This window comes from Anser cygnoides, chromosome 24 (assembly GCF_040182565.1).
Source record: "Anser cygnoides isolate HZ-2024a breed goose chromosome 24, Taihu_goose_T2T_genome, whole genome shotgun sequence".
Classification (NCBI taxonomy): Eukaryota; Metazoa; Chordata; class Aves; order Anseriformes; family Anatidae; genus Anser; species Anser cygnoides.
Window position 1 is genome coordinate 7052634 of NC_089896.1, and position 23742 is coordinate 7076375.

At 60.7% G+C, this 23742-nt stretch overlaps 1 protein-coding gene across 1 annotated transcript; it reads right to left on the reverse strand.

Moving 5' to 3' along the window:
- Window positions 1-11680: 11680 nt before the first annotated feature.
- Window positions 11681-22976, reverse strand: NT5C1A (5'-nucleotidase, cytosolic IA). Its single transcript, XM_048049557.2, has 6 exons — window positions 22763-22976; window positions 16680-16847; window positions 15775-15904; window positions 15441-15563; window positions 14810-14994; window positions 11681-14504 (listed from the first exon to the last, which is right to left on the reverse strand). Exons 1-6 carry the CDS (start codon window positions 22865-22867, stop codon window positions 14139-14141), a joined length of 1077 nt encoding a protein of 358 aa, XP_047905514.1. The 5' UTR covers window positions 22868-22976; the 3' UTR covers window positions 11681-14138.
- Between the last annotated feature and the right edge of the window lie 766 nt (window positions 22977-23742).

Sequence of the window (23742 nt, forward strand, 5' to 3'; positions counted from 1 at the left end):
CGCTCGCCCTCCGGAGCCTTCCTGTAAAAGGCCCGGGCTGTGTGAACCGCCCCGCGGCCCCCTCTGCCCGCCGCCCCCCTCCCCACGGCCCCCCTTCCACCCGCCGCACGTTGGCCTCAGCCCCAGTTTAAAGGGACCAGTGACCTCACTGGCAACAGAAAACCGTGGGAAAGAGATGGGACTGATAAAGCCCGGAGTTGTTTCAGGGAAAAATCAACATCCAGCCCCACACGCACACACATGTCTGCCCGGCTCTGCGCGGCGCAGCCGCTCCGGGAGCCTTATGATTCAGATGGAAACCAGCTCGCTGGGAGCGCGGAGCTGTTTGAGGACGCCGCTCCAAGGGCCCTCGCCTGGGATTAATCACGGGCAGCGGCCGAGGCCCGGGAGGGCAGCGGTGGCACGGCGCTCGGAGGCGTCGGGACGAGCTGGGCACCCCGGCGCTGCTCCGTGGTGGTCCCCGGCGAGGTCCTGCCGGGAGCTCGGCCCCCTGCCACGCTCCCGCAGCCTTGGAGCATCTTCAAGTGCTCGTGGCGCTGCCAGGGCATCCGAGACCTACCCTGTAAGACAAACCGACCAAAGCCCAGCTTTAGGTTTTATGATGCTAGGATGGTTTCTGTCTCGTTCCACAGTGTGGGAAATTTTGACCCGCAGCCCGGCACCTAGAGAGCATCCCGCTTTCCCTGAGCCTGCGGGGAGGAGGTAGGAGGAGGCCACTTTTCAGACCCTGCGCAGCTAAAATCCCCAAAGGCACCGAAAACGTGTGCATGTGGGAGAGAGAGGGGCGGAGGGAGAGAGCTGAGGTGGAGGTTCACAGTACAAAAATAACGCCTTTTATTTTGAAAAAAAATAATCGGCGCTGAGATCTGGCAGCACGTGGGTTTCCCAAAGCCTTTTGCAAAGACCGTGGCGGCGATAACAGCGCGTCGCCGCTCGGGCCAGCCAAGCCGCCCGCCGCCTGTCTCCCGTGCGTGGAGGCGCCTCGCCGCACGCTCCCTATCTGCCGCAGCCATCTCTGCCGGCTCACCCGCACAGCCCGCCAGCCCCCAATCGCCCACGGTCCCCAGCACCTCTCCACCTCTCCAGCAGCTCCCGCGGAAGCCGAATGCCCTCGCCTGCCCCAGCCCAGCGCCCCGGCGGGAGGGCAGAGCGAGGCACGGTCCCGCCACCGTTTTTTCAGACGGAACCAGGCCGTCCTCCCTCCCAACCCGAAACTGAGCCGAACCAGCCGGCCGGTGTTGGAGCGAAAGGCTGACATCTCCAAAGTGTTTGTAAACCGAAAGAATTAAAAGAAAACATTTGCTTTAGGTTATAACACATTGTTTCTACAATTTTGATGCTTTGTTGTAATTTTCACCATTGAAATTGATCAAGAAACTGAGCTGTTAGGAGCTTACATTTCAAAATTAGAAGTGACTTTGAACCAGAAGAATTAGAACCGTATTATTTTGGCAATTTTGAGACCCACTCCCCATCCCTTTCCAAATTGATTTCAGTTAAAAATACATACGTCTCCAAACTAAACTTCCCATAAACATGTGTTTTTGAGAGATTAATACTCTTTCCACTGATAAAACCATTTAAATGGGATCCAGAGATTGGTTATTTCAGGCTCTTGCTCGTATCACACTGAGCCTGAACCGAGCGGAGCCCAGACCTGCCACGGAGGAACACTTTTCTTCTCCATTAGAAAGGAATTCACTGTCCAGACTCCGTCTTTTCTGGGCCTTGTCTAAGCATCATTATCTGGGTTCAATTGAAGTGTAATTGGCAACATGTTTTTCTAGGATTACACTTCATTACGAACAGAGCGGGGGCCCTGAAACCCACTTCTCCTGTAATTGGATCCGTTTTCCAGCCTGTGCTCCTGGAGAGCCGTTTATAATCGCCCCCAGCGAGCCCTGGGGGATGGCGAGAGCCATCTGAGCCACCCCAGGAGCAGCCCGGCGGGAGCAGGCCGAGACCCCTCGCGGGTCGGTTCAATGGAGACGACAGGGAAGGATTAAAGGGGCTTAGCTGCGTGCTAGGGAAGCCAGGCTGCAGTCGGCATCGCCCAGCTGTCTGGCAGGGGAGAGCCCGCAGACGTGTCCCACCGTGGCCAAGGGGGAGGCAGGATGGGGGGGGAGATGTGCCCCCACGGGGACAGCGTGGGAATGGGGCCTCCGCCCTGCTCTCCTCTCACCGAGCGCCCGTGCAAGCTGTTCCCAGGGTACACTTTCTTGCGGTGGCAAAGCCTGGCCCCAAGCACAGAGGCACAGCCAGAGGGTGGCCAACCCCTGCCCACGGCCGCTTTGCTCTTCCCTGGGGAGCTACGGGCTCGGCCGAGCCAAGCCAGGGAATTACCAGAGGGAATCTCTCCCCTAGCCCTGTGTTATCAGCCCTGGGCCAGCATTCAGGGCTCCTTCCCCTCCTGCGTGGCCTCTGGGAGCTCAGCAAGCATCGCTGCGGTGCCTGGCCCTGTCCCGGGACCCCAGGAGAGCCCCCGGGACTCCAGCAGCGGGGAAGAGCCGCCCCCCCCCCCCCCCCCGTGGCTGGCTGTGCCTCAGCGAGGTGGGAGCAGTTTCCAGAGGACGGGTGTCACGAGGACGGGGCTAAGCCATCCATCACACCCAGCACTAATTGGCTACCCGGCTTCAGAGGCCAAGGAATAAGTGAGCTGCGAAGATTGATGTCCCTTCTCTGCAGCAGACAGAACTCCCCGGGCCAGGGCTGCGGGTGGATCCCTGCCAGGGACCTGGGGCTGCCCAGCTCTGCCCGCGCCAGCTCCCGTCGGGGGGCGCGGGGCTGCAGCCCCAGGCTGGCGGGGGGATGCGGGTCAGCCCGGCCACCCACCCCCATGCGGGGACCGCGTCCCCTCCCTCCCCTCCCTCCTCCTCGGCTCTGGGAAATGTCCCCGGAGAGCGGCCAGCTGTGAAAAGCTGCAGCAGCTGGAATGTGGGAGGGAGGGCAAGGCTTCTGGAGAGCCAGAGGCGGCGAGGAGCAGGACGTATCTGTTACCTCCCGGTGAACTGACACCTCTGGTTTAACCCCGTGCGTGCCTGGAATGCCCTGTCCGCACGTCTTCAGTCAACATCACCTCCTAACCTCAGGTCCCACCGCTGGCTGCCAGACCCACAGCTGTAATTTCAAAAGCAGAGGCCTCGCAGGGATGCTGGACGGGATTCCTGGCTGCAGCGCTGCGGACGGGCTGTCTTGTTCTGTGGCTAAGCAGAGGGATTCATCACAGGCAGGAGAAACACGCAGGGCTTTCGGGAGGTGATTTGGGATGAAAGCATGTAGGTATGAATACGGTATCACCTCGTGCTTTGTCAGATGTGGAGCGCTGCCAGGAGAGGATTGTTTGCCGTGGCTGCGCTCCAAGCCAGAGGCACTACAATTGTTCCCCCCCCCCCCCCCCCCCCCCCCCCACTTCCCCAGCCCACGCAATTCAGAGCCGGCCCAGCCGACTGCTAGGGGCAGTCCAGGGGAGGGAAAAACAACATTTTCCCACAAACCCGCGGCCTCACCCTTCCCCAGGCAGGGACAGGGCAGATCCTGGATCTGCTCAGGGCCCGGCAGAGGCTCGGCGTTGCCCTCGCCGCCCCGGCACGGCCGTCTGCGTCCTCACGCCTATTGCCCCGCGGCGGATCTGCACCTGGCCAGGAATGCTGCTGGGCCTGGGGGAGCCCTGCCCGGCCTGGGGAGCCCTGCAAGCCCCGCGGGACATGGCTGTGGGGCTGCACCTGCTGGGCTGGCAGCCGGGCTGCCTGGGGGGCGATGCTCTCTGCAGGGGCTTCAGCCCCGAGGTGCTGCCTGTGCCCTGAGCCCGCACCCGGGGCGTGCAGCCGAGTGCCTGATGTGTGGTGGCTCTGCCACCGCGTCCCCAGGTCAGCAGGGCTGGGGGTTTTCTGGGGACAGGACCTTGTTCTTGCTCTAGAATAAGTGCATCCTGCTGGGGAGAACATCAGGCATTTTAGTCCTGACTGCCCTTCAGATGCCTCAGTTTCCCCACCCATAATGATGCTATTGCACCGGGCACGTACTTTACGGTGAAGCAGCAATGGATGACAATTAATATTGCAGCAAACCTGCTGACGGCCAGGGTCATTGGCTCACCTAGAAACCCAAGCTGAGGTCAGGGCTACACAGACAGGGCCCTGAAACTTACTGTGTGGACACACGTCTGGAGAGAGCGATGTGGACGTGGCGGGGGGCGGCGGTGCGGGGCGGTCTGCGTGACCGCAGCACCCCTGGGGGCTGTGGTGGGCTCCCTGGCTGCCGGCTGGTGCCCGCACCAGTCCCATCTCCGGGCGCTGGAAGGACACCCGTGGCCTTAGGGCTGCACCCGTGCTAAAGCAACAACAGGAGCTGGGATGGGAAAACCAGCCCCCGGTGAAGCTGGGCCCTGGCCTTCCCCTGGGGCCAGTCCCCAGGGCCCCGGGGAACACAATGCCTTTGTTTGTGACTTGGCCTGCACAGGGAGCCCTTCCCTCGCTCAGCCCCAAAACACCAACCCTTCAAAAGGCCTGGTCCCCCTCCCTCCCCCCAGCAATGCTAATGTGCCAGGCCTCTTCTCATGAACCCTGGGAGAGATCAGGCTGGTAGACAGTTTCACCACTTGTTAAATGTGTGTTTAGCGATCTTGTGAGTAGACAAGAACAAATACAAACAAGCCAGGCTGGAGAGCCCCTGCCCCTCCGCCCTGCCTGGAACGCACCAGCCCAGAGCCTTTCTTCTCTAACCACTTCAAACTTTCATTTCTTCTGAAGCCACAACAAGGCACACTTTGTAAAGCAAATGAGTAAACAGCAACTTTCAGCTTAAAAGGAAAACAAGGGGGAGGGACTGTTTTTAATTACTGGATTTTTAAAAGGGCTTTATTCGGTTAATTGCTTTCTGTTGTAAAATGTTCTTCTGCGCACAGCCCTGGTTCTAGCTGTATTGCTGCTGGCCAGATGGCATTGCGGAGGTAATGACAGCATGTGCGTTCACTGCTTGGGTACACAAGTGCCTTTAACATTCACAGACATCCCCCCGAGCCCTCCCGGCCTCATGGAAATGACACGAGGCACCAAGTTTTGCTCAGACATGACCAGTGGTTTGGCATGTCCAACTCACAGCACTTCCAAAGGACCGGAGGAAGAGCAATCGGCACGCACAGAAAAGCCTCTGCAGCATTTCACGTCGAGTTCCCAAAAGGGCTAATTGCTGTTGATCGTCTTGGCTGCAGCATGTTACCTTCCTCGGCTGGGGTAATAACTGCTGTTCGTGCGAGGTGCTGTGCTCGGCTCAGTCCTGCCCGACAGGGCGCCTGGCTTCCCGAGCAGGGGAGCGACAGCGCTGCGCCGTCTGGCACGGCACCAGCGTGCGTGTAGGCATGTGAGCACAGCCGTGTGCGTGTGCCTTGGTGCAGCAACGTGGAACGGGTTCCAACTGTATCCCTGATGATCACAACCATCTTGGAAGATACCCCGAGTCCCTGTGGAGACAGAAGGATTAAAAATAGAGAGCCAGCTAAGAGGTGCACGAAAGGACCTTGAGCAGGAACACCGCCAGTGCAGAGCTGTGAAGTTGTCGCTGTGCTGGGGACAGATGGCACGGGGACGGGACGGGAGTGGAGGCAGCGGGAGCCTCATCTGCAGTTGGCTCAGCATCAGGCAGGGAAGAGCAAGGAAAGGAAATGGAGCAGGAACGGCCTTGGGCTCTGCACGCGTGGAGCCGCCACAGGGCGCCCTGCGGCTCTCCCTGCAGCCCGTGAGCTGCAGGGCTTTACAGGAGGCCCCAGCCAGCGGGTGCCTCCCGGGGGACTCAGCGCCGGTGCTGGGGAAGGTGGAGGCAGCTTGGTGGTCAGACATGGAGCTCACGGGCATGTGGGAGCTCTCCTGCCTTCTAACCTGAAAAACAGCACGGGGGAGTGTGCACGTGTGGGGCAGGGAGGCTGCAGAGCCGACAGGGACGGGGCTCAGCCCCTGCTCCTCCACACCCTGGCTGCTGCTGTCTCGATCAAGGCAAGCTCGGAGCACAGCAACAGGGAAGCGCACGGCCGAGGGGGGGCTTTCCAGCACCACCATCCTTCAGCTGCAGGGGCCACAGGGTCGGGGATCGCAGGGAGTTCAGGGCAGAGGCTGCCCCAGGGGGAAGCCACCACACTGCCGCTCCCTGCAGCCCTGCGAGCTCACGGCTCTCCTGCCTCAGCATCCCCCCTAACCTGCAGTGCTTCCAGCGTGGCTGCTTTGAACAGGCAATCTCCTTCCCGAAACCAACCACAGGCAAGAACATCAACTGCAGAGCAGGGCAGGAGGGAAGCGCCCAGCCTCACTTAGAGGCTCCCAGGAGCAGCGGCGGCAGCTGAGCGTGCAGGGAGCCCGCCGTGCCCGCGGCGGCAGGCCGCTTTCCTGCCACGGAGAGCTTTTCCTGAGCCTGCCGCGGCGGGTGGGTCTGTTCCTGCCAGCAGCCAGCAGCTGGTGATGAATGCTCACTTTCTCTAATTGAATAGCAGGAAGTTAAATCTTGTTTCTTTGCCTTTCAGGCTGTCAGCTGGAACAATTGCCCACCTGTGGCACCACCCCGGGGATATAAATAAGGAACAAAACACAATGCTGCCAGAGGAATGGACTGCGTTCCCAGATCTCCTGATACTGTATGCCATATTGTGTGCCCACACGAGAGAGGGAGAGAGGGCTCCGCGCCACGGCAGGCACGCAGGCAGCCACGCAGGCAGGGCTGTGGGAACGGGCTCAGGGTGTTGGGAGCGAACGCGCAGAAGGCACGCACAGAATGCAGCCGCAGCGTGCCAGAAGGTGTGTGCACGAGCAAGCATGTGCAGAGGGGCTTGTGCACAGCTATCTAAGTACTCGTGGGTCAGAACAGCCACCAGAGATCCACTGCCAGGCCAAAACCCTCTGCAGCAGCTGGGGTGGCTGCTGCTCCTGTCCTGCACGCCGACTTTGTCCTGCAGCTGTTCTGCATCCCCGGCACCCTGTGCAGACAGGCGCAGAGGCGACGGCGTGCTGGTGACTGCCCCGCGCACTCGCTCGCCTGCTCGCTTTCCCGTTTCGCCAAGCGCTCTGCCAAGCAGGCTGCAGAGCCGAGCGCTCCTTCCTGCAGCCGCACGTTCCCTCGCCGCCACCCAGTGTGCTTCCCCGCCACCTCCTGCACTCGCACCATCAGTTCACAGCCGGGCCTCGCTCTCCAGGATGCTCCCGAGGCGGCCGTGGCAGCTGGGCCGAGCCTGACGGTTACGCACAGCTGGAGGGAGCCCAGCTGAGGGCGAGGACGGAGGAAGTCCGCTGCAGACCCTCCGTGCGCAGCAGGAGGGGGGGAGCACGTCTTGGAGGGCAGCGGGAGACACCAGCACACACACACACACACACACACAGGCCGACATTGTTGCCGTGAGAGGAAATTATTAATTTGCTGGGAATAAAGTCGGCATCGAGTCAAAAACCCATCCTCCCGAAGTGCCGGAGAAAAGCCTCTCCTCCCTCCCCCTCGCGCCCTCCCTGCGAGCAGCCCTGTCGCCTTTGTACTGCGAGACAGGCCCGACACAAGGGCGTCTGTCTGGGCACCACGTCCCCACGCCGGGATGAAACGCAGCCCGGGCTTCACCCAGACGCCGAGGGCCCTCGCTCCCCCCGCGGGCTCGGGGCGCCCTGACCCGTGCTTCTGCCTCCCCGGCCCCGCGGCGGGGGGACGCGGCCGCGGCCCCCTTCCAGACAGCCCGCTGCCCGCCAGCCCTTTGTCAGTCGCTGTGGTAACAGCCACGGCGCAAATGCCGCTTCCCTGTTTGTTTTCCCCCTGCCTCCGTCGCGGGGGCGGCCACAGCCTCCCTCCCTCCGGCTCCCTGAGCGGGAGCCGGGGTATTCAGGGCTCAGCAGCCTGAATGAAGCCAGATCCCTGGACGCATTCCTGTGGTTTTTTTTTTTTTTTCTTCCTTTTTTCTCTTTATTCCCCCCCCCCCTTCTCCCTCGCTTGGCACAAGCTAAAGGATTCAAAAGGAAGCCAGGCTTGGCAGACACAGGGGGAGGAGGGAGTGGGGAGATGAAAGAAGGCCTCTCTCCAGCTTTCTCTTCCAGTTCCCACACTCAGCCCAGCGCAGAGCGCTCCTAATGATTCCCAGCCGCACCTGGAGGAGGCCGCCTGGCCGCCGAGGAAGCGGGGGCCTATTTATACAGCCAGCAGGAAAGGCCCCCAGCGCCCCAGCCATGCTGCGCAGAGTGGCCCTGCAGCCCTGCAGCCCCACGGCCTGGCCACCCCAGGCGGCTCGGTGCCCGACATGGCCACCCCACCACCATACCCTGGGTGGCCACCCCGACACCGTGCCCAGGGTGGCCACCCTGCCGCGCACCCGAGAGGCCTGCCATGCCGCGGTGCCCGAGATGGCGGCCCTGCCTCTGCACCCAAATGGCACTGCTGTGCCCGGAATGGCTGTCCCTCCTCGGTGCCACACCGGCACCTGCAGCCATGGTGCTGCACGCCGAAACTGGCGCTGAAAAGAACAAGAACACGCTGCGTTCCCAGCTCGGTGGGCTCCCAACGGCCGCCCCTCCCCATGGGGCGCAAACCCCAATGAGGCAGCGGGCTGGGGGCAGTGATGGCCGCTGGGCTGAGGGCAGTGATGGCTGTGGGGGCAGTGATGGCTGCGGGCTGGGGGCAACGATGGCCACAGGCTGGGGGCAGTGATGGCTGTGGGGGCAGTGATGGCTGTGGGGGCCATAGCTGCAGGGCTGGGGGCAGGGATAGCCATGGGGGCAGGGATAGCCACGGGCTGGGGGCAGCGATGGCCGTGGGGGCAGTGATGACTTCGGGCACGGGGCAGCTCTCCCCAGCCGCCCGCCTGCAGGCGAAGGCGCTCCCGGGGCGGCGGGAGGCGGCAGGAGGCCGCAGGGCCCGGAGCGGGCCGGGCCCCGGTGCGAGGACGCCCGTGAGGGGCCGCAGCCGCCGAGCCGCCCCCGGCCGCGCCGCGCAGCCCCCGGCGCCCCCTCGCGGCCCCCGCCCGGCACCGCAGCCGGCCCCGGGCCCGCCGGAGCCCCGCAGCGAGCCCCGCTCCCTCCCGTCCCGCAGGTGAAGGCTTTGCCGGCTCTGCCGTTATCGGGCCGGCTGCGGGCAGCGCCGCGGGGCGCTGAGCGCGGCTGGTTGGGGTGGAACCGGCCCCGCGTCAGGCAGGTGGGGTCGGCTCCGCCGGCCGTGGGCACCGGCTTGTGCTGCCCGGCCAGGTTTGCTTTGTCTGGAGGAGAAAAGCCCGCTGCTGACAGCCGTGGTGACACGGCGCAAGGACACAAGGCTGACGTCCAGCACCCCCAGCCATGCAGCCCCTGTCCCCTCCCCAGGGAACTAAGGTTTGCGGTCCTGTATGGCACCACACTGCCAGCAGAGCTTTTGGATGCAGCCCTGGTAACGCAGCTTTTGCTGCAGAAATGGGAAAATGCAAGGAAACAGATCCCCACCTCCATCTCCCTGCATGGGACAGAGCTGGAAAAACAAGGCTGGTTTTCAATGCACAGCTCCGCTGGCGGCAAAGGGGGCACGGCTGCCAGCAGCTATGGGGCCTCTGCCGCATGCGTTTCCTCCAGCCCCGGGGTTCTCCAGCCTCAGGGTTCCCTCAGCAGCGTGGAACAAGCGATGAGCTGAGCCCACTGTCAGGCTCCACACCTGGATGAGCCCAGTCTGGGGGCAGCAGGAGCAGCAGAGAGTGACCCCCGTGCCCCACCGAGGCCTCCTGCCAGGGGCCACGGATTTAGCAGGAACGCTCGCTGCATGCTGCAGGGAGCCAGCGGGCGCGGGGCTGCCTCCTGGCAGAGGGAGAGGCGGCCTCCTCCGTCAGCGGGGCGAGAAGCAGCTCGCACGCGTTCCCTTTGAGTCACTGCTTCGTTGGTGGCCTCCCCGGCACAGGCGGCTCGGTCCAGCCGCCCCAGCACCGCTCGGAGAAACCATTTTAGGCTCCGGTGACAGAGGCATCAGCAAACACTGCTATAAATAGCGGTGTCGAAGGAACGAGATGATCAGGCCATCCAAATCCTGGCACAGCCCCACAAGCACTGATAGCGAGTGCCCTTTGCTTGTTCTCCTGCCGCCAGGTCCTCTAATCTATTCTTCCAGCGCCGGGTGTTTCTGTCATCCTGTCACCGGCTCCCCTGCCCTGACATTTTACTCTCCGGCGATGGCTGCAGGCCCCTGACCGCATGTGTTGGCTCCTATTCTGTGCTCCAGAAAGGACATAAATGACGTGCACTGCAGGGACGAGGTGCAGTCCTGCCAGTGCAGCCTGTCCCTGCCAGCACTGCGGGGACAACCCTGCGTTTGCATGGCCCCTGCACGCCAGGGGGCACGCAGGCATCACCATAGGGAAATGGGGTTTCACTGCACTTAGGAGTACTCCTGGATTTCTGCTTTTCTTCTGCAAGGAGCAGGAGTCACCCTCCAGACCTGATGTTACCACTGGATAATTCTGAGCTCTGTTACAGTGATGGGGGAAACTGAGGCAGGGAGGTGTCAGGACCTGCCCTACCTGCACTCTGCCCAACCGCCCTGCCATGCAGCTTGTCATCGGGGCATCACACCCTCACCTACTGGCCCCACAAGTTCTCGGGGTTAAATCGCGGGCTTGCCACGAAAAGCAGTTCTTACTGCTCGACGGCCAAGATTACCTTGTGAACATCTGCGCTGACAATAGCTGAGAGGCAGCATAATTCTCCATCAGTTCTGCCTCCGCTTTCTCCTCCTCCATGTCCTTTATTTTAAAGCACTCTCACTGCAAAGCCCTTCGATGCCTGATGAAGGAAAAATCTCAGAAAACAGGCAACAGAAACAAAAACTCAGGCTGGCAGCACACCAATGATAAAACCTCCCCCTTCACTCCCTGCCCAGCACTGGCCCGTGTCTCTCCATGGGGCTCCGCGGCTCATGCTGGTCCCCGGGAGCTCTGGGTGGCCTTTGCACGGACGTCAGAGCCAGCTCCTGGCATCTGCATGGACATCCCGACCTCTCTGGGCTGGGTGGGCCCCTGGGCTTCTGTTGGTGCAATGTGGGACTTACTGGTGATGGAGTTTGATTTTCCCTCCGGGCAGCTGGAGGAAGAAGGGGCAGAACTGAGGGTGGGCACAGGGAAAGCGCCCCCAGCAAACATGTCTGCTCAGGAACACTCTGCTGAGGGCCATGCAGAGATGCTGCCCTGGGGCCTACGGACATTCCTTAGCTATATTTGGTGAGGGATGGAGAATTTGTTGCTTCCCCTTAACCCATCTGTTCTCTTTATTGGCGGAGAGGAGCTAACATCAGAACTGCAGTGTCGCTATTCGGATAAACCCGGTACTTCAGCAGCAATAAATCTCTTCTAAAAAGCTTTTGCTGCCTCCCACCTGTTGGCTGGGAGAAGATCAAGTTGACAAAAGTCTTTTGCCAAATTGTATTTTTATCCAGGACTTCGTCACTAGTCCTGGTTTCAATAAAAGCCCGTTCACGAAGCAGAGGGAGGTTTCACAGCACATCTCTCTGCCTTGGAATCCCACCTCTCCCAGCAGTCTCCAGCTCCCAGGTAGCTGCTTTTGTTACATTTTCTGAATTCCGTTAAGTCCCTTTTTCTTCTAATCACCCCCATCCCTTCACCATAAAGCCTGGGAGGTCCCAGGCAGGGACCCCAGATTCTTGCTGCCTGTACCAGGGAGCCAAAATACCCATTGTGAGAAGGGCAATAAAGTCGGGCTGGGACCAACACAGTTTATTACAGAAAAACACCCAAAGGGGTTTCATTATCATGGCAGCTCGTTTACAAGAAAAAACACTGGAGAACAATGAGGTGAAACTCGCAGCAGTGACATGCAGCAGGGAAGTCCATTTGTTGGCCAGCACGGAACAAAAGGCACAGCCGCACCGGCGGTCAGACACACAGCCAGCCCCGGGGGCTGCATCGCTCCCCAGCCCCAGCAGATGGCACGGATGGGCACACGAGGACAGACACGAGCAGCAAATCCACGCCCGCCAGTCAGTGGTGGAGGAGGAAAAACATGTTGGAAGCCACATGGATGAAAGCGAACGGAGCAGCCGTCGTGGGAAGGGAAAATCCTAAAATCCTCCCAGTGCAAGAGGGATGCAGAAGGTGCGAAGGCGGCTCATCTCACCTCGGGAGCATTCCCGAGCCCTGTGTCCCCCAGCAGCCCCTGAGCTGCCCTGGCAGCAGGCTGGCCCTAAGCCCCTAACACAGCTGCCCACACCGTGCTGCTGCCCTCGGGCTCGTGCCCAGCTCCCTGCACATCCCAAGGCCATCCCATCCCCTCCCATCCCATCCCACCAGCACCCTGCCTTGCCTCTCAAGGGCTCACTGGTGATGCCGTTCCCTTCGCAACGTCACCTCCCGGTCTGGCAGGAGCCTCTGCGAGCTGAGCTTGGCCAGGCTTCCAAAACGGGATCTTCAGGAAACACCTTGGAAATGTTTACTGGGAGGCCAGGCTGTTATCCCCTGCCTCTGCCAAAAAGGACTGCAAGATACCATTCAGATCCCAATATCTGGGGTTCACATTAAAAAAAAAAAACAGGACCTTTTTATAGACCTGTATATTAACAGATGTGTAACTGCAATACTCATTTCTTTCAAGACTTCTTTTTGTTTGGATTTCAGACCTTCCTCTGAGGCGTTTGTCACCCAGGTGTGACAAATAACAGTCTGTCAAGGTGAAGGAGTTCGGGAGTGGAAAAGTGCAATTTGTTTTTCACTGCTTGAGCAGGACTTAGTGCAATGAGAAAACAGTCTGCAGGGCCAATGAGGGCATCGTTAGCTTGGGGGGGTATTTGTCAGAAGTGCAATAACCACCACTCCAGCCTCACTGCTGGGAAAGGCTGAGCTCTTTTAGCTGAAGCAAAGTCAAGCCAGGGGCAGACATATACCTGGGAAAACTTCAGCCCACGGAATTGGTGTTTGCAAAGTTGGAAGCAACTGAAACTACTATCTGATACCCCTGGGCACCCTTTGTGCCCAACCATGGCATGCTCTGCCTTGAAGAATTAAAAATAATAATAATAAAGCAAAACACAAAAGTGGTATTCTTTACATTTCCATCCTGAGTGTGTCCTTCGGGACATGGCTTTGTGCAGTAATGTCAGTGTGATTTTCACACGGATTTTGGAGTAGCACTCCAATTGGTTTCCTGATTTTTAATCAGAGATTTGGTTCTTTCTCACAGCATCACGAGCAGAGGTGTCTATTTTAGGAAACACCAGAGGTTTTAAGAAGCTGAGGAGAAAAAGATTACCAACTCCTATGGGCTCAGCTTAGAGAGGTGAAAAAAATCCTTTAATTAAACCCCCAAGGCTGAAATTCTCTGCAGATTTATCTAAATGGACTTCAAATGATGTCCCTAATATATTGGGGCCTGCTTTTACCTTAACTCAAGCCCTAGGCATGTGTCTGCAGACCCTGGAAGGCACACACAAGAGCTGGGCTTTGGATGTCTTACTGAGATGGTTTTTTTAAGTGCCAACTCATCCAACTGTGGAACCCACATTTAAAAACCTGGGCCAATGGTACGCTGGCCCAAAGCTCCAAGCAGATAAGTGTGGGTTTTTTTAAATATATGTTTGTTTCTATTTTTCCAAATTCCAGTGTATGAAAGAAAAGCTGTGCAGCTGACAAAACCTTGGTGGAAGGACAAAGACACGTGAGGTTTTCTCCTTAGGGAGCAGGTGCTGGATATACCTTAGGTTTCCCAGCAAGGGAACAAACTTTGGGGTTCTCTTTAGAGAAAAGGGACAGTATTTTGCTTCAAAGCTGCAAGAAAGGTGTTTTTTTTTTTGTGCTCCTAACTTTCCAGTTCAACAGTTTAGCCTGAACATTTGCTCTTTAAATCAAAGGTTTTGAAAATCACCTGGGGTTTGAAGAACAGTCAATAAGGTTAAACCTGCCCAGCATGAGCAGCGCACAAAAACCAAGACCCGTCCTCGAGAGACGCTGCCTGAAGCAAGTGCAGACGAACGGGGAAGCGCCTCGCGGGAGGCACCACGAGGAAGGGGACAACGTCACGACACTGCAAAAACACCAAGGCTAAAGGAGGCTGCGGCAGCCTCCTCCTCCGCCTGCGCCTGCACCGGGCTCCCACCGGGATCGGCCCGGCCGAGCGCAGCCCAGCTCCACGCCTGCTGCTCGGGGCGCCCGCGCCGTGCCGGCCGCCCTACTTGCTGTTCTGGGGCTGCTTCTCCTGCGCCGGCCGCTTGTGCTTCTGGGCGACGCCGTAGGGGACGTGGGCAGCGACGGTGCCCATCTCCTTGGCTCCCTCCACGTGGAACATCTGGTCGTCGAAGAAGATGTGAGGCCGGATCTTCTTCAGCAGCGGCCCCTTGGGAGCCCCGGCCAGGAACAGCGCCTCGTCCGTCTCCAGGCCCCAGCTGCGGAGAGTCTTTAGGGCCCGGGCTCCCGAGCTGGCGGCGCTCCGGGCTGTCACCAGGTAGGTGCGAATGGGACACTCCATCCTCAGCCCCTTGGAATAGAACTTCTTCTGCAGCTTCCCCAGGGCCTCCAGGAAGCCCTTCAGGGGTCCCTGCCGGAGCAAAGGGAAGCCGTCACTCCGAGACCTCCGTGCCGACCCCTGCTTCCAGCACCCAGTCCCACCGGGGCCGGGCGCGCTGGCCAAGCCCTTCTCCCCACAGGCCCTCAGAAGTGGCACTGAGGGGGCAGCCGGAGCCATCCCGCAGCCTGAATCTGGCAGCGCCAGGCTGCTGGCCCACCGCACGCCACGTTCCACACGCCAGCCCCGGCACATTCCCCACGGTGCAGCCATCCCTGCGGGCTGCCTCTCCCCCAGAGGCTTTTCTGGCTGCACCATGCCAGGACGCCCAGCACTACCTGTGCCAGAGGCTTGTTCTCGTGAGCCTTTTCATGCTCAAAGAACATATCCAGGCCGTGAGCCTTCACGATCTGCTCCGACTCATCCGAGAAGAGCACGGCGTCGCCGTCAAATGCCACCCGCAGCTGGTTCTCCGACACCTCCAGATCTTTGCTGGGGCTGAAGATGGTGGCCGCGGCAATCCCTGGGGACACGAAGCGCAAGGTGAGAGGTGACTGTTACCCGAGGACCCAGCCACACCGCTCGTCTGTTGAGGAGCAGAGCAAAACACAACAGGCTGCAAGCAAACACAGAGAGGAAATGCACGCACCAAACAGCGCCTGCAGCTTGGCCCTGAGACCTTTCACAGCAAAAACAAGTACTGAAATGACAGGCCTCACTTTGCATGCAAGAACTAAAGAGGGAAGACAGCGCCTTTGCACCAGAAGAGCTGTAGAGCCCAAGGAAAGCCTTATTCCCGTGGAAACTGGAGGCTCTTTGGAGCATCAAGGACATCCCCTCCTTGATGGGATGTGGGAAAGCCGCCCCACCTGCACATCGACACGGGGACACTGGAGCTATCACTCCTGGCACCAACCCCTGTGGGCTCTGGGCATCCCCCCCAACCCCCAGGCTGGACCCCAGACTCACCCTCTTCAATGGCCCCACTCACTTTCTCGGCGTCGGAGGAGAGGTAGAGGTTGGTGTGGTAAGCCTTGAGGTAACAGATGGGGCTGTTCCCTCCCGTCATGCAGAACCTCTCGATGAACAGATCTGAGGGCAGGTGGACAGCGGGGTGAGCCCAGCCGCCCCCCAAGAAGTGCCAGCTTCCACTCAGAGCCCAGAAAGATTGGGAGGAGCGGGCTCAGCACACAGTTTGGTGGAAGAGATAGGAGAAAGCATCTCCTTAACCCGCTGCCCAGCCACAATACCCCACCAAAAATCTGGCAGCACCTGCACGACGGATGCTTTGCGCTGAGCTCACCGTAGTGGTTGATGCTGTTGATCAGCCGCACCCCGACCTGGGCATGGTTGTTGGTCATGAGGACGATGTCGAAGAGCTCCTCGCTGTCGGGGTAGAGCTCGCGCAGCTGTGTGTTCACCGCTTCCAGCGCCTGCAGCACCCAGGGACAGGGAGGGTCAGCGAGCCCCGGGCACGGCCCTGCCGCCCTCCTCACCGAGCACAACTCGTGTTCACCGAAACCAGGGACCTGCCCCAGCTGCGCCCCGAGCTGCGCGGACACCAGCGAGCGGCTTCAGCTGGGAAAAAAGGGGCTGCATTGGGGAAAAAACACACAGCCACCCTTCTACTGCCTAACACAACAAGCTTCGAGTTTCTGTTAGGAGATGAGATTGCATTAGCTCAGAGTTACAGAGAAGTGTTTTTCAAGCAATCAGGAAAAGAATATGTCTCGCCCCACCAAGTGGATTTGCTTATTCATCGGGAAAAGGTGAGAGATCGCTCCAGTGAGGGCCAGCAGAAGAAACTGCACCAAATCCAGCAGAACTGGGGCAGAAATTGAAAAACGTATTTAAAATTTTAAATATCTCATTTCAACATGTCAAAATTAGAAACTGGCCAACTCTGTAGCAAGACTAAATTCAGCCAATTTCATTGTCAGAGAGCGAGATGAGAATTCCCTAAATGGAAGCTTTAGATATGATCCAAAGAGATGATTTCTTCAATTCTCGGGCTCGTTGGCCAATCTGGAACATTCAGCGTTTCCCCAGCCCAGGAAGCAGCACATCCTTGCCAGGAGGTTTATCCGCACTGTTTGCTCTGCGGGTACATCCCTCAATTCCCATCCCTTCTGCATGTGCAGCACCCTGCGGTGCCCCCTCACCCCAAAACTCGTGGGTCAGGTTCAGCTTACGCGGGCAGACGCTCACCTTGACGAAGGGGAAGGCAGCCCCGGGGAGGAAGGGCTCGTTCTCATGGTCCAGCTGGTATTTCACGTAGGCCTCCACCCCTTGCTCCTTGTAAATCTTCTGCTCCTCCTCCATGCGGAAAAGCGCCCGCGACGACACCGCAATGGTGATGGCATTCTCGGGCTTTGGCTGCGTGGAAATGGTGAGACTGGGGGGCAGCCCACGCTGACGGCCCCCCCACCCGGAGGCAGCGGCCAGCCCTCACCAGGACAGCACATCCTCTTTGGGACGGCTGCACTGACCAGGCAGCTGGCGCCCTCATCTTCCCTGCTCCAGGGGAGAAGCCCTGGATATGCCCTGACACACTGTCCCCACACATTCGGATACCTGAGGCCCCTTTTCTGAGGCTTGCACCATGCTCAAGCTCTCCCATGGCAAACAAGCTCCTGGGACACATCCAGACCCAAGGCACCGCCCCGGGAGAACCACTTGACCCCGCGCAGAAGGAATTTGTGTGGCTTTTTCCCTCCAGCCAGGAAAAACCACACACTGCGGCTCGGCAAGATCCGCACTCCCATGCTGCTATCCAGATGTGACAAACAGCCCATGCCAGCTGAGCGTATAAACACACTCGATATAGTTATTGTGGGTGGAAACATGACAAACAGGTGGTGCGAGCAATGATTTATGAGTCATTATTATTAATGTTCGTGCACTTGATCCAAAATCCACCCAAGTCAAGAAGGGGCCATCGGTGGGACTTGGCAGCCAGAGGGGGGCACCACAAAAGTCAGTCTCCTCTTGACCCCTGCCTGTCCTCCCTCTCCCCTTGGAGGGCGTTAATCCCCATCACCACTTGCAGTCTGAAAGCCAGTTCATTACTGACGGCCAGCAAAAATCCATCTGCCAGCAGAGCAGATCCCAGGACGGGAGGGCAGCAGGGGCAGCCCTGCTGCTGAGAGCGGCTTGGGGTGCTCGGGGGCATCCCCACAGGGAGCCCGTGAAATCCAGGCCGTCAGCACTGCGGAAACACCTTGCCCTCAGCTCCTCCGTGATTTCCAGGATCACGCAGCACATTGCCTGTGAGTAATCCCCCAGCGATGCCGCTTGCCCGGAGGTGGAGGGTGCCTTCGCCAGCCTGCTCCGCACACCCAGGTGCTCCAAAGTTCAAGCTCCCACCCTGCGTAGGGCTGGGCTTTGCAAGAACAGCAGCCTGGCAAGGACGAGCTGCCCCATCCGCACTGGGGACCTTCTCTCCCCGCAGGGCTGGGCCTGCCCCGGGGCTTGCTCTGCCCCACGCTGGCTCTGCCGATCCTGCCCAGCGCAGACGCGCCCAGCAGTGAGTCACAGCAGCCCCGTGCCATTCCCAGCACCGCGCCGCCCCACTGGCAGCGCCCGGGGCCAGCCCTGCAGCGTGGTTGACGCCTCTCCGAAGCCGCATCAGTACCCAAAATCCCCAACAAGCAGATTAAGCAGTGGGCGATTAGGACCAGATACAGATTAGCTCAGCCTGAGAACATCACCGTGACCAGAGGGACCCTTGTAGAGAAATAAGATCCCCTTTTGAACCAGCTCTTTTGGGAAAGCAGGTGGTTTTTTTTTCCCCAAAGCAGCTTTCCCCCCCCACCCCCCCAGCTTTTAGGTTGGATTTTAGGAGAAGTTTCTGTACTGAAAAGGTTTTGCAGCCTTGGAATAGCCGCCACCATCCCTGGAAGTCTTCAAGAAACATGTAGATGTAGAACTCAGGAGCATGATTTAGTGGTGGACTTGTCAGTACTAGGATAAAGGTTGGACTAGATGACCTTAGAGGTCTTTTCCAACCTGAATGATCTGTGATTCTAGGAACAACCCCCGGGACACGCAGGGTTATTCTAGCAAACATGGGAGCAGAGCAGCACCAGCATCACTCCCAGGTGCGTATCAACCCCACCTCACACTCAGCTGCCTGGTGGGTGTTAGCTATTAACTGGTCCTGGGCCAAGTCTCAGCACTCTACCTCATTAATTAATAACTCCGGTGTCATGGGCCATTTATTACCTGAAAATATTAATATTAATAACCACTAAAGGCTTTGGGGCATCCGGCCATTAGCCTTCAGCAAGGAGCACGGCCGCTCCCACAGTCTCTCTGGGTAAGGAGAGGTTCACTCCTGGTGGCAGGGCAGCGCCTCCTGCCCTGCCAGCCCAGCACCGACAGCAGGTCAGTGGCACACACAGCACCCAGGCGTGTTGGGGGGCGAGACCTGTGTGCAGGGCCCCCGGGTGCCCGGCCCGAAGCTGCATCACGCTGCACACACCTTGCAGCGGTGGTGCCAAGAGCGCAGGCACCTTGCGCAATGGCAGCAGGCTGCTCAAGGTCCCTTCCCTGCCATGTAAAGGCACAAGCCTCCAGGAGGTTAATTTAAGAGGTAATAAACGCAGCAATAAAAATAACCGTGAGCTCGGGGCCTTCCTCTGCCCCGGCGTGGGCTGCCGGAGCCCCAGCCGCCTGCAGGCGGGAAGCCTTTGGGAACGGGACCTGCCGGATCCTGCTCGTGCCTGCGGAGGAAGATTTGCCCCTTTGAGCACTTTCTGCAGGAAAGCCTCAGCCAGGCGCCAGTGCAGCTCGCAGCTCCAGCAGCCCTGCTGCGCTCTGGGAAATGCTGACTGCTAGGGAATAAGGCAATTCTGCTCTGCAAGGAGGGGAGATGCATTCTGACATTTCTTTGAAGTGGAGATTTCATCTGGAAGCGTTCCCTCCTCGAGGTTGTTTGGATGCTTCTCCATCCCCGCTGTTACTGCAGATGGTCATTACCACGTTCAAGAAGTGGCTTTTAGGAAGTCACGGCACTATGGGAACTACTGCACCTCAACTCCTCCACCAGAGCTCTGTGAACGACCCAACAACCCCCATTTTGCCTGTGAAACTCCACAGTTCTAGGAGAAAATACGCTCCAGTTTAATAGAAAGCGTGCACATCCTGCAGCCCTTGCTGGGCTACGTTTAGTCCCATGAGGCTCGTGGAGCCTGCACAGGGCTCCATCCCAACAGAGCCTCCAGCTCCGGCAGGTTTGGGCACCCCAAGTGCCCTCAGAGCAGCACCCAAGGTCAGCCAAGGCTGGTTGCAGCCCATCGCCCCACAAAACCCCCAGGAAGCGGCTGTGGGGCTCTGCTCAGCCGAATCCAGCTGAAATTGTGCCTGGGGATTCAGGGTCAGCTCCTCTCCCCTCTTCCCTTCCCATGGGAGGCCACATCCAGCCCTGTCCTAAAGCTCCCCCAAGAGATGATTGAGGTGTTTAACAGAGGTGTGAGCAGGATGGCAGGGGGGAGGTCCCACCATAACCCCAGGTGCACCTCTGGGCTCAGCCTGGACAGGAGGGACCCATGCTGACAGCCCAGCCCTTGGTGCGACCTCCAGGCGGTCCCCAAGGTCCAAACCCCATCCCAGACATAAGTGACCTCCCAGCACACTCCAGCTCCACAGAGCACCAAACCCACCCCAACCCCAAACGCTTCGCTTTTGACAGAGGTGTGTTCTGCAGTGAGCGGAAACGCCACGTTTTCCTCCGCAGACCCAACAGCTGGCAGGCCTTTAAATCGCCCTCCTAATCGCATGTAAATCCTGAGCAGCCCCCCAGGGATTAGAGACAGACATTTGGAAATCCCACACGTTCCCAGGCCATGCAGCGGAGCCGTGCCCTCCCACTCAAGAGCTGCAGGTGCCCCCCGTGTCCCCAACACCGGCAGCTCCCCCTGCCACCCCCAGAGGCCAGGCAGACCCCAGCCTGCAGCCTGGTGCAGCAGGTAATTCTGCACCGCCTGGGGCTGATCCTGCGGGACACACCTCTGCCCAAAAGCCTGGAGGGATGCTGGTGGCTCTGGGCTGGCTCCTGCAGAAGACCTTGTGGCGAAATTCAAAGCTTGGAGGTGAAATTTGGTGTTAAACTTGGACACAGAAAGGGAGGAGGTCCAGGGTCAAGCACAGGTCTCCTCGCTAGCTAAAGCGTCCCAAAAGTCACTGCACCCAACGCCTATGGAGAGCCCAGCACAGGAGGCACCCCGCTGAGCCGGACGGGTCCCCGTGGGCACAGGGGCCTGGCGGGCCAGGGGACGAGGGGCACCCGGAGAAGGGGAGCAGCAAAGCGCAGCTCCCACCAGCCTGGCCTCTCCTCCCCACACGGTGTCACTGGAGATGCTGGGGGACATTTTCCACATTGCTGAAGAGTGACAAGTCTCACTGCTGACCTCCCCCAGCTGGCAGGAGCGAGGCTGGAGCAGGCATGGGAGCCAGGGAGCGGGAAGAGCAGAGACCCCAGCAAAGCAGGGAGCCCCCCGGGCTCTGGGGATGCTGTGTTAGCCCGTTCCCCAGCCAGGAACGTGCTCCCAAACACATGCCCCAAATCACCCTGCCTCCTGCCAGCCCACCTGCAGGAAGCAGCAGCTCTGGCTTGCTCCTGCTCCCACACCAGCACCTGCCCTGGCTGTGGAGACACCCAGACAAGGACGGACAGACCCAGCCGAGGACAGACAGACCCAGAAGCACCCACAAGGGCACAGACGGACAGTAGCAACCTCATTTCCCGCAGGCACAGGGAAGCCCTGGGAGCTGCAAGCCCCCTGCTCAGGATCAGATTAAAGTTCAGGGCAATGGCTGGGATGTTTCTGAGTTTTCAAAACACATTATTTATAATGCAGAAAAGTGCTCTGCAGCTGTCCATCACGGGGCATGACAGCTGCCTGGCAGGGCCGGGCAGCCCAGCTGTGTGCGAGGGCAGCCGAGCTGCCTGGCCGCGGGCACGGGGACGCAGCCTGCCCCGGGGAAGGGTGCGGGCATCGGCCCCAGCCCCACACCGATGGGGGGCACAGCCCAACCTCGGGGCCTGAGCGCCTGGATCCTGGCTTTGCCACTGGTTTGCTACGAGAGCAAACCACACCACAGCCCCGTGCCTCAGTTTCCCCACACACACAGCAGAGACGGACATGGTGGGCGTCGAGCGTGCTGCCAGGAGAGGAAGAGCTCGGGCAAACACCTGCAGGAGGCTGAGAGCATGGTGTGGCAGACAACCAGCCGCATCCCCCCACCATGCCAGGCTGCCCCTGTCCCAGGGGCAGGGCGAGGTGACAGCACGGATGGTTTGCAGTGGGTACAGGACCGGGGGTCCCCCGCGGGGAAGCAGGGGGGTGCCCCCACTTGGGGGCTGCAGAGCAGCCTCCTGGCCAGCTCCCCTCACTGGGGTTCCCCCCTCACGGAGCCTCACCACGACAGGCCCTGCGTGCCCCAGGCCCCGTGGCAGTGGCTCCAGCACTGCCCCACACTCCAGTGCCCGCAGCTCACAGGCAGCGGGGCCAGGGCCAGCCCGCGGCCACCTCGCCAGGCTGCCAGCACAGCGCTGCCACGGCTATTCTGAGACACGGCAGCGCTTCCAGAGCTCCCATTTTTAAATGCAGCAGGGCTCAGCTCTGGTTAGATAACGCAGGCTTTGCTCTAATCTCCCAGAGTGGGGGAGCCCGCTGGGGTGGGACCAGAGCCCCCAGGCAGGGATTCGGGCCCTGGGCTGTCCCCCTGCTCTGCCACGGCCACCTCCTGCCCCTGGCCAGCAGCTGGGCACAGGGGACAGGCAGCTCGTGGGCACCAAGCAGCTCCACAAGGACGTCTCAGCCCTGGGGAGACACAGGGACAGTCCGGGGACATGCAGGAACCCGGGGGGATCGGGGGCTCTGGAGAGACCCCAGGCAGCCAAGGGCAACGCAGGGATGCCACGAAGGAGGGGGGGCACCTGGAGACAGCCAGGGCTTCCCCCAGGACCCCTAGGGAGACGACCTCCTGGGAGGGGATCAAATGAAAACCAGAGAGACCCAGGTGGAGCCCAGGGCACCTGCAGGAGACAGGGCACCCAAGGACCGCAGGGGACCTGGAGGAGAGGGTGGTGCTCGGAGGGGGACATGGAGGAGATGGGGCACTCGGAGGGGGATCTGAAGGGGAGAGGGGGCTGGAGGAGACAGGGCATGCAGGGGAGCACAGCACCCACCCTAGGGGAGCACGGCACCCGGGGGGTCTCGGGCAGCCGCCCCCCTCCCCGGGCCGGGGGCTCCCTCGGCGGCGGGGCCGCAGCGCGGGGCTCTCACCGATTTGGGTTTCTTCTTGGGGGCGAGGTTGTCGTAGAAAGCCTTGGCGTCCTCCCAGGGCCGCCCCGCCGCGCCCGGTGCCCCGGCGGTGCCCGGCGGCTCCATGGCGCGGCGGCTCCGTGCGCACCGGGCGCTGCCGGCGGGGCGCTTTTATAGGGCGGCCCGCGGAGCTCCGGGCTCCAACCCACCGGGCCGCGGCTTAACCTCTTCGGCACCGGGCCCGCCGCCGCCCCGCACCCCCCCGGTCCCCGGTAACGGCCGGGCGGGGGCGCCCCGCAGCCGCCCCGGGGCACCGGCAGCCCCCGGGCGGGCAGGGACGGGGCCGGGGGGGGTCGCGGAGGGGCGAGCAGCGGCACGGGGGCGCGCACCGGGGGGCGCCGCGGGTGCCCGCCGAGGCTCCACGCCGAGCCCGGGGCTCTCCGCCTGCCGCAGGAGCCGCGGGCAGCAGCCGAGGGCCCCCCCGGGGAGATCCCCGCGGTCTGCCCCGGCCCCCCCCCCGCAGCCGTTCCCCTGCCCGGGGCAGCACCGAGCCCAGCCCCTGGGCTCAGCGCTCGGCCGGGGGCTCAGAGCCCAGCATCGCTCCGTCCCCGTCAAACGCTCCGTTTCCCCACGGCCCCCGCGGGTCTCCCCAGCAAATACCGGAGCTTCCTCGCGGGTGACACCAAGGGAAGCAGGAGCTTTGCAGCCCGGGATCGCGGCGGCTATTCTGGGAGCCCCCTCTCGAGCTCCAGCTCCTGCCCTTTCCACACGGCAGCCCTGGCACAGGCCCAGGCTCCGGGACCCGTCCTCCCCCAGCGCGCAGCCCCGCTCTGCTGCACACACGGCAGCCAAAGCCCAGGTGCGCGGAGCTGCCCCCCAGCACCCCCGGCAGTCCCCAGGCGCTGCCCCAGCACCCTCCCTCTGCCTGCTCAGGACGCAGGGGATGCAGGCGTTGCACAGGGTGGAAGGAGCAGCGTGCCTGCAGGCCCAGCAGGAGCCAA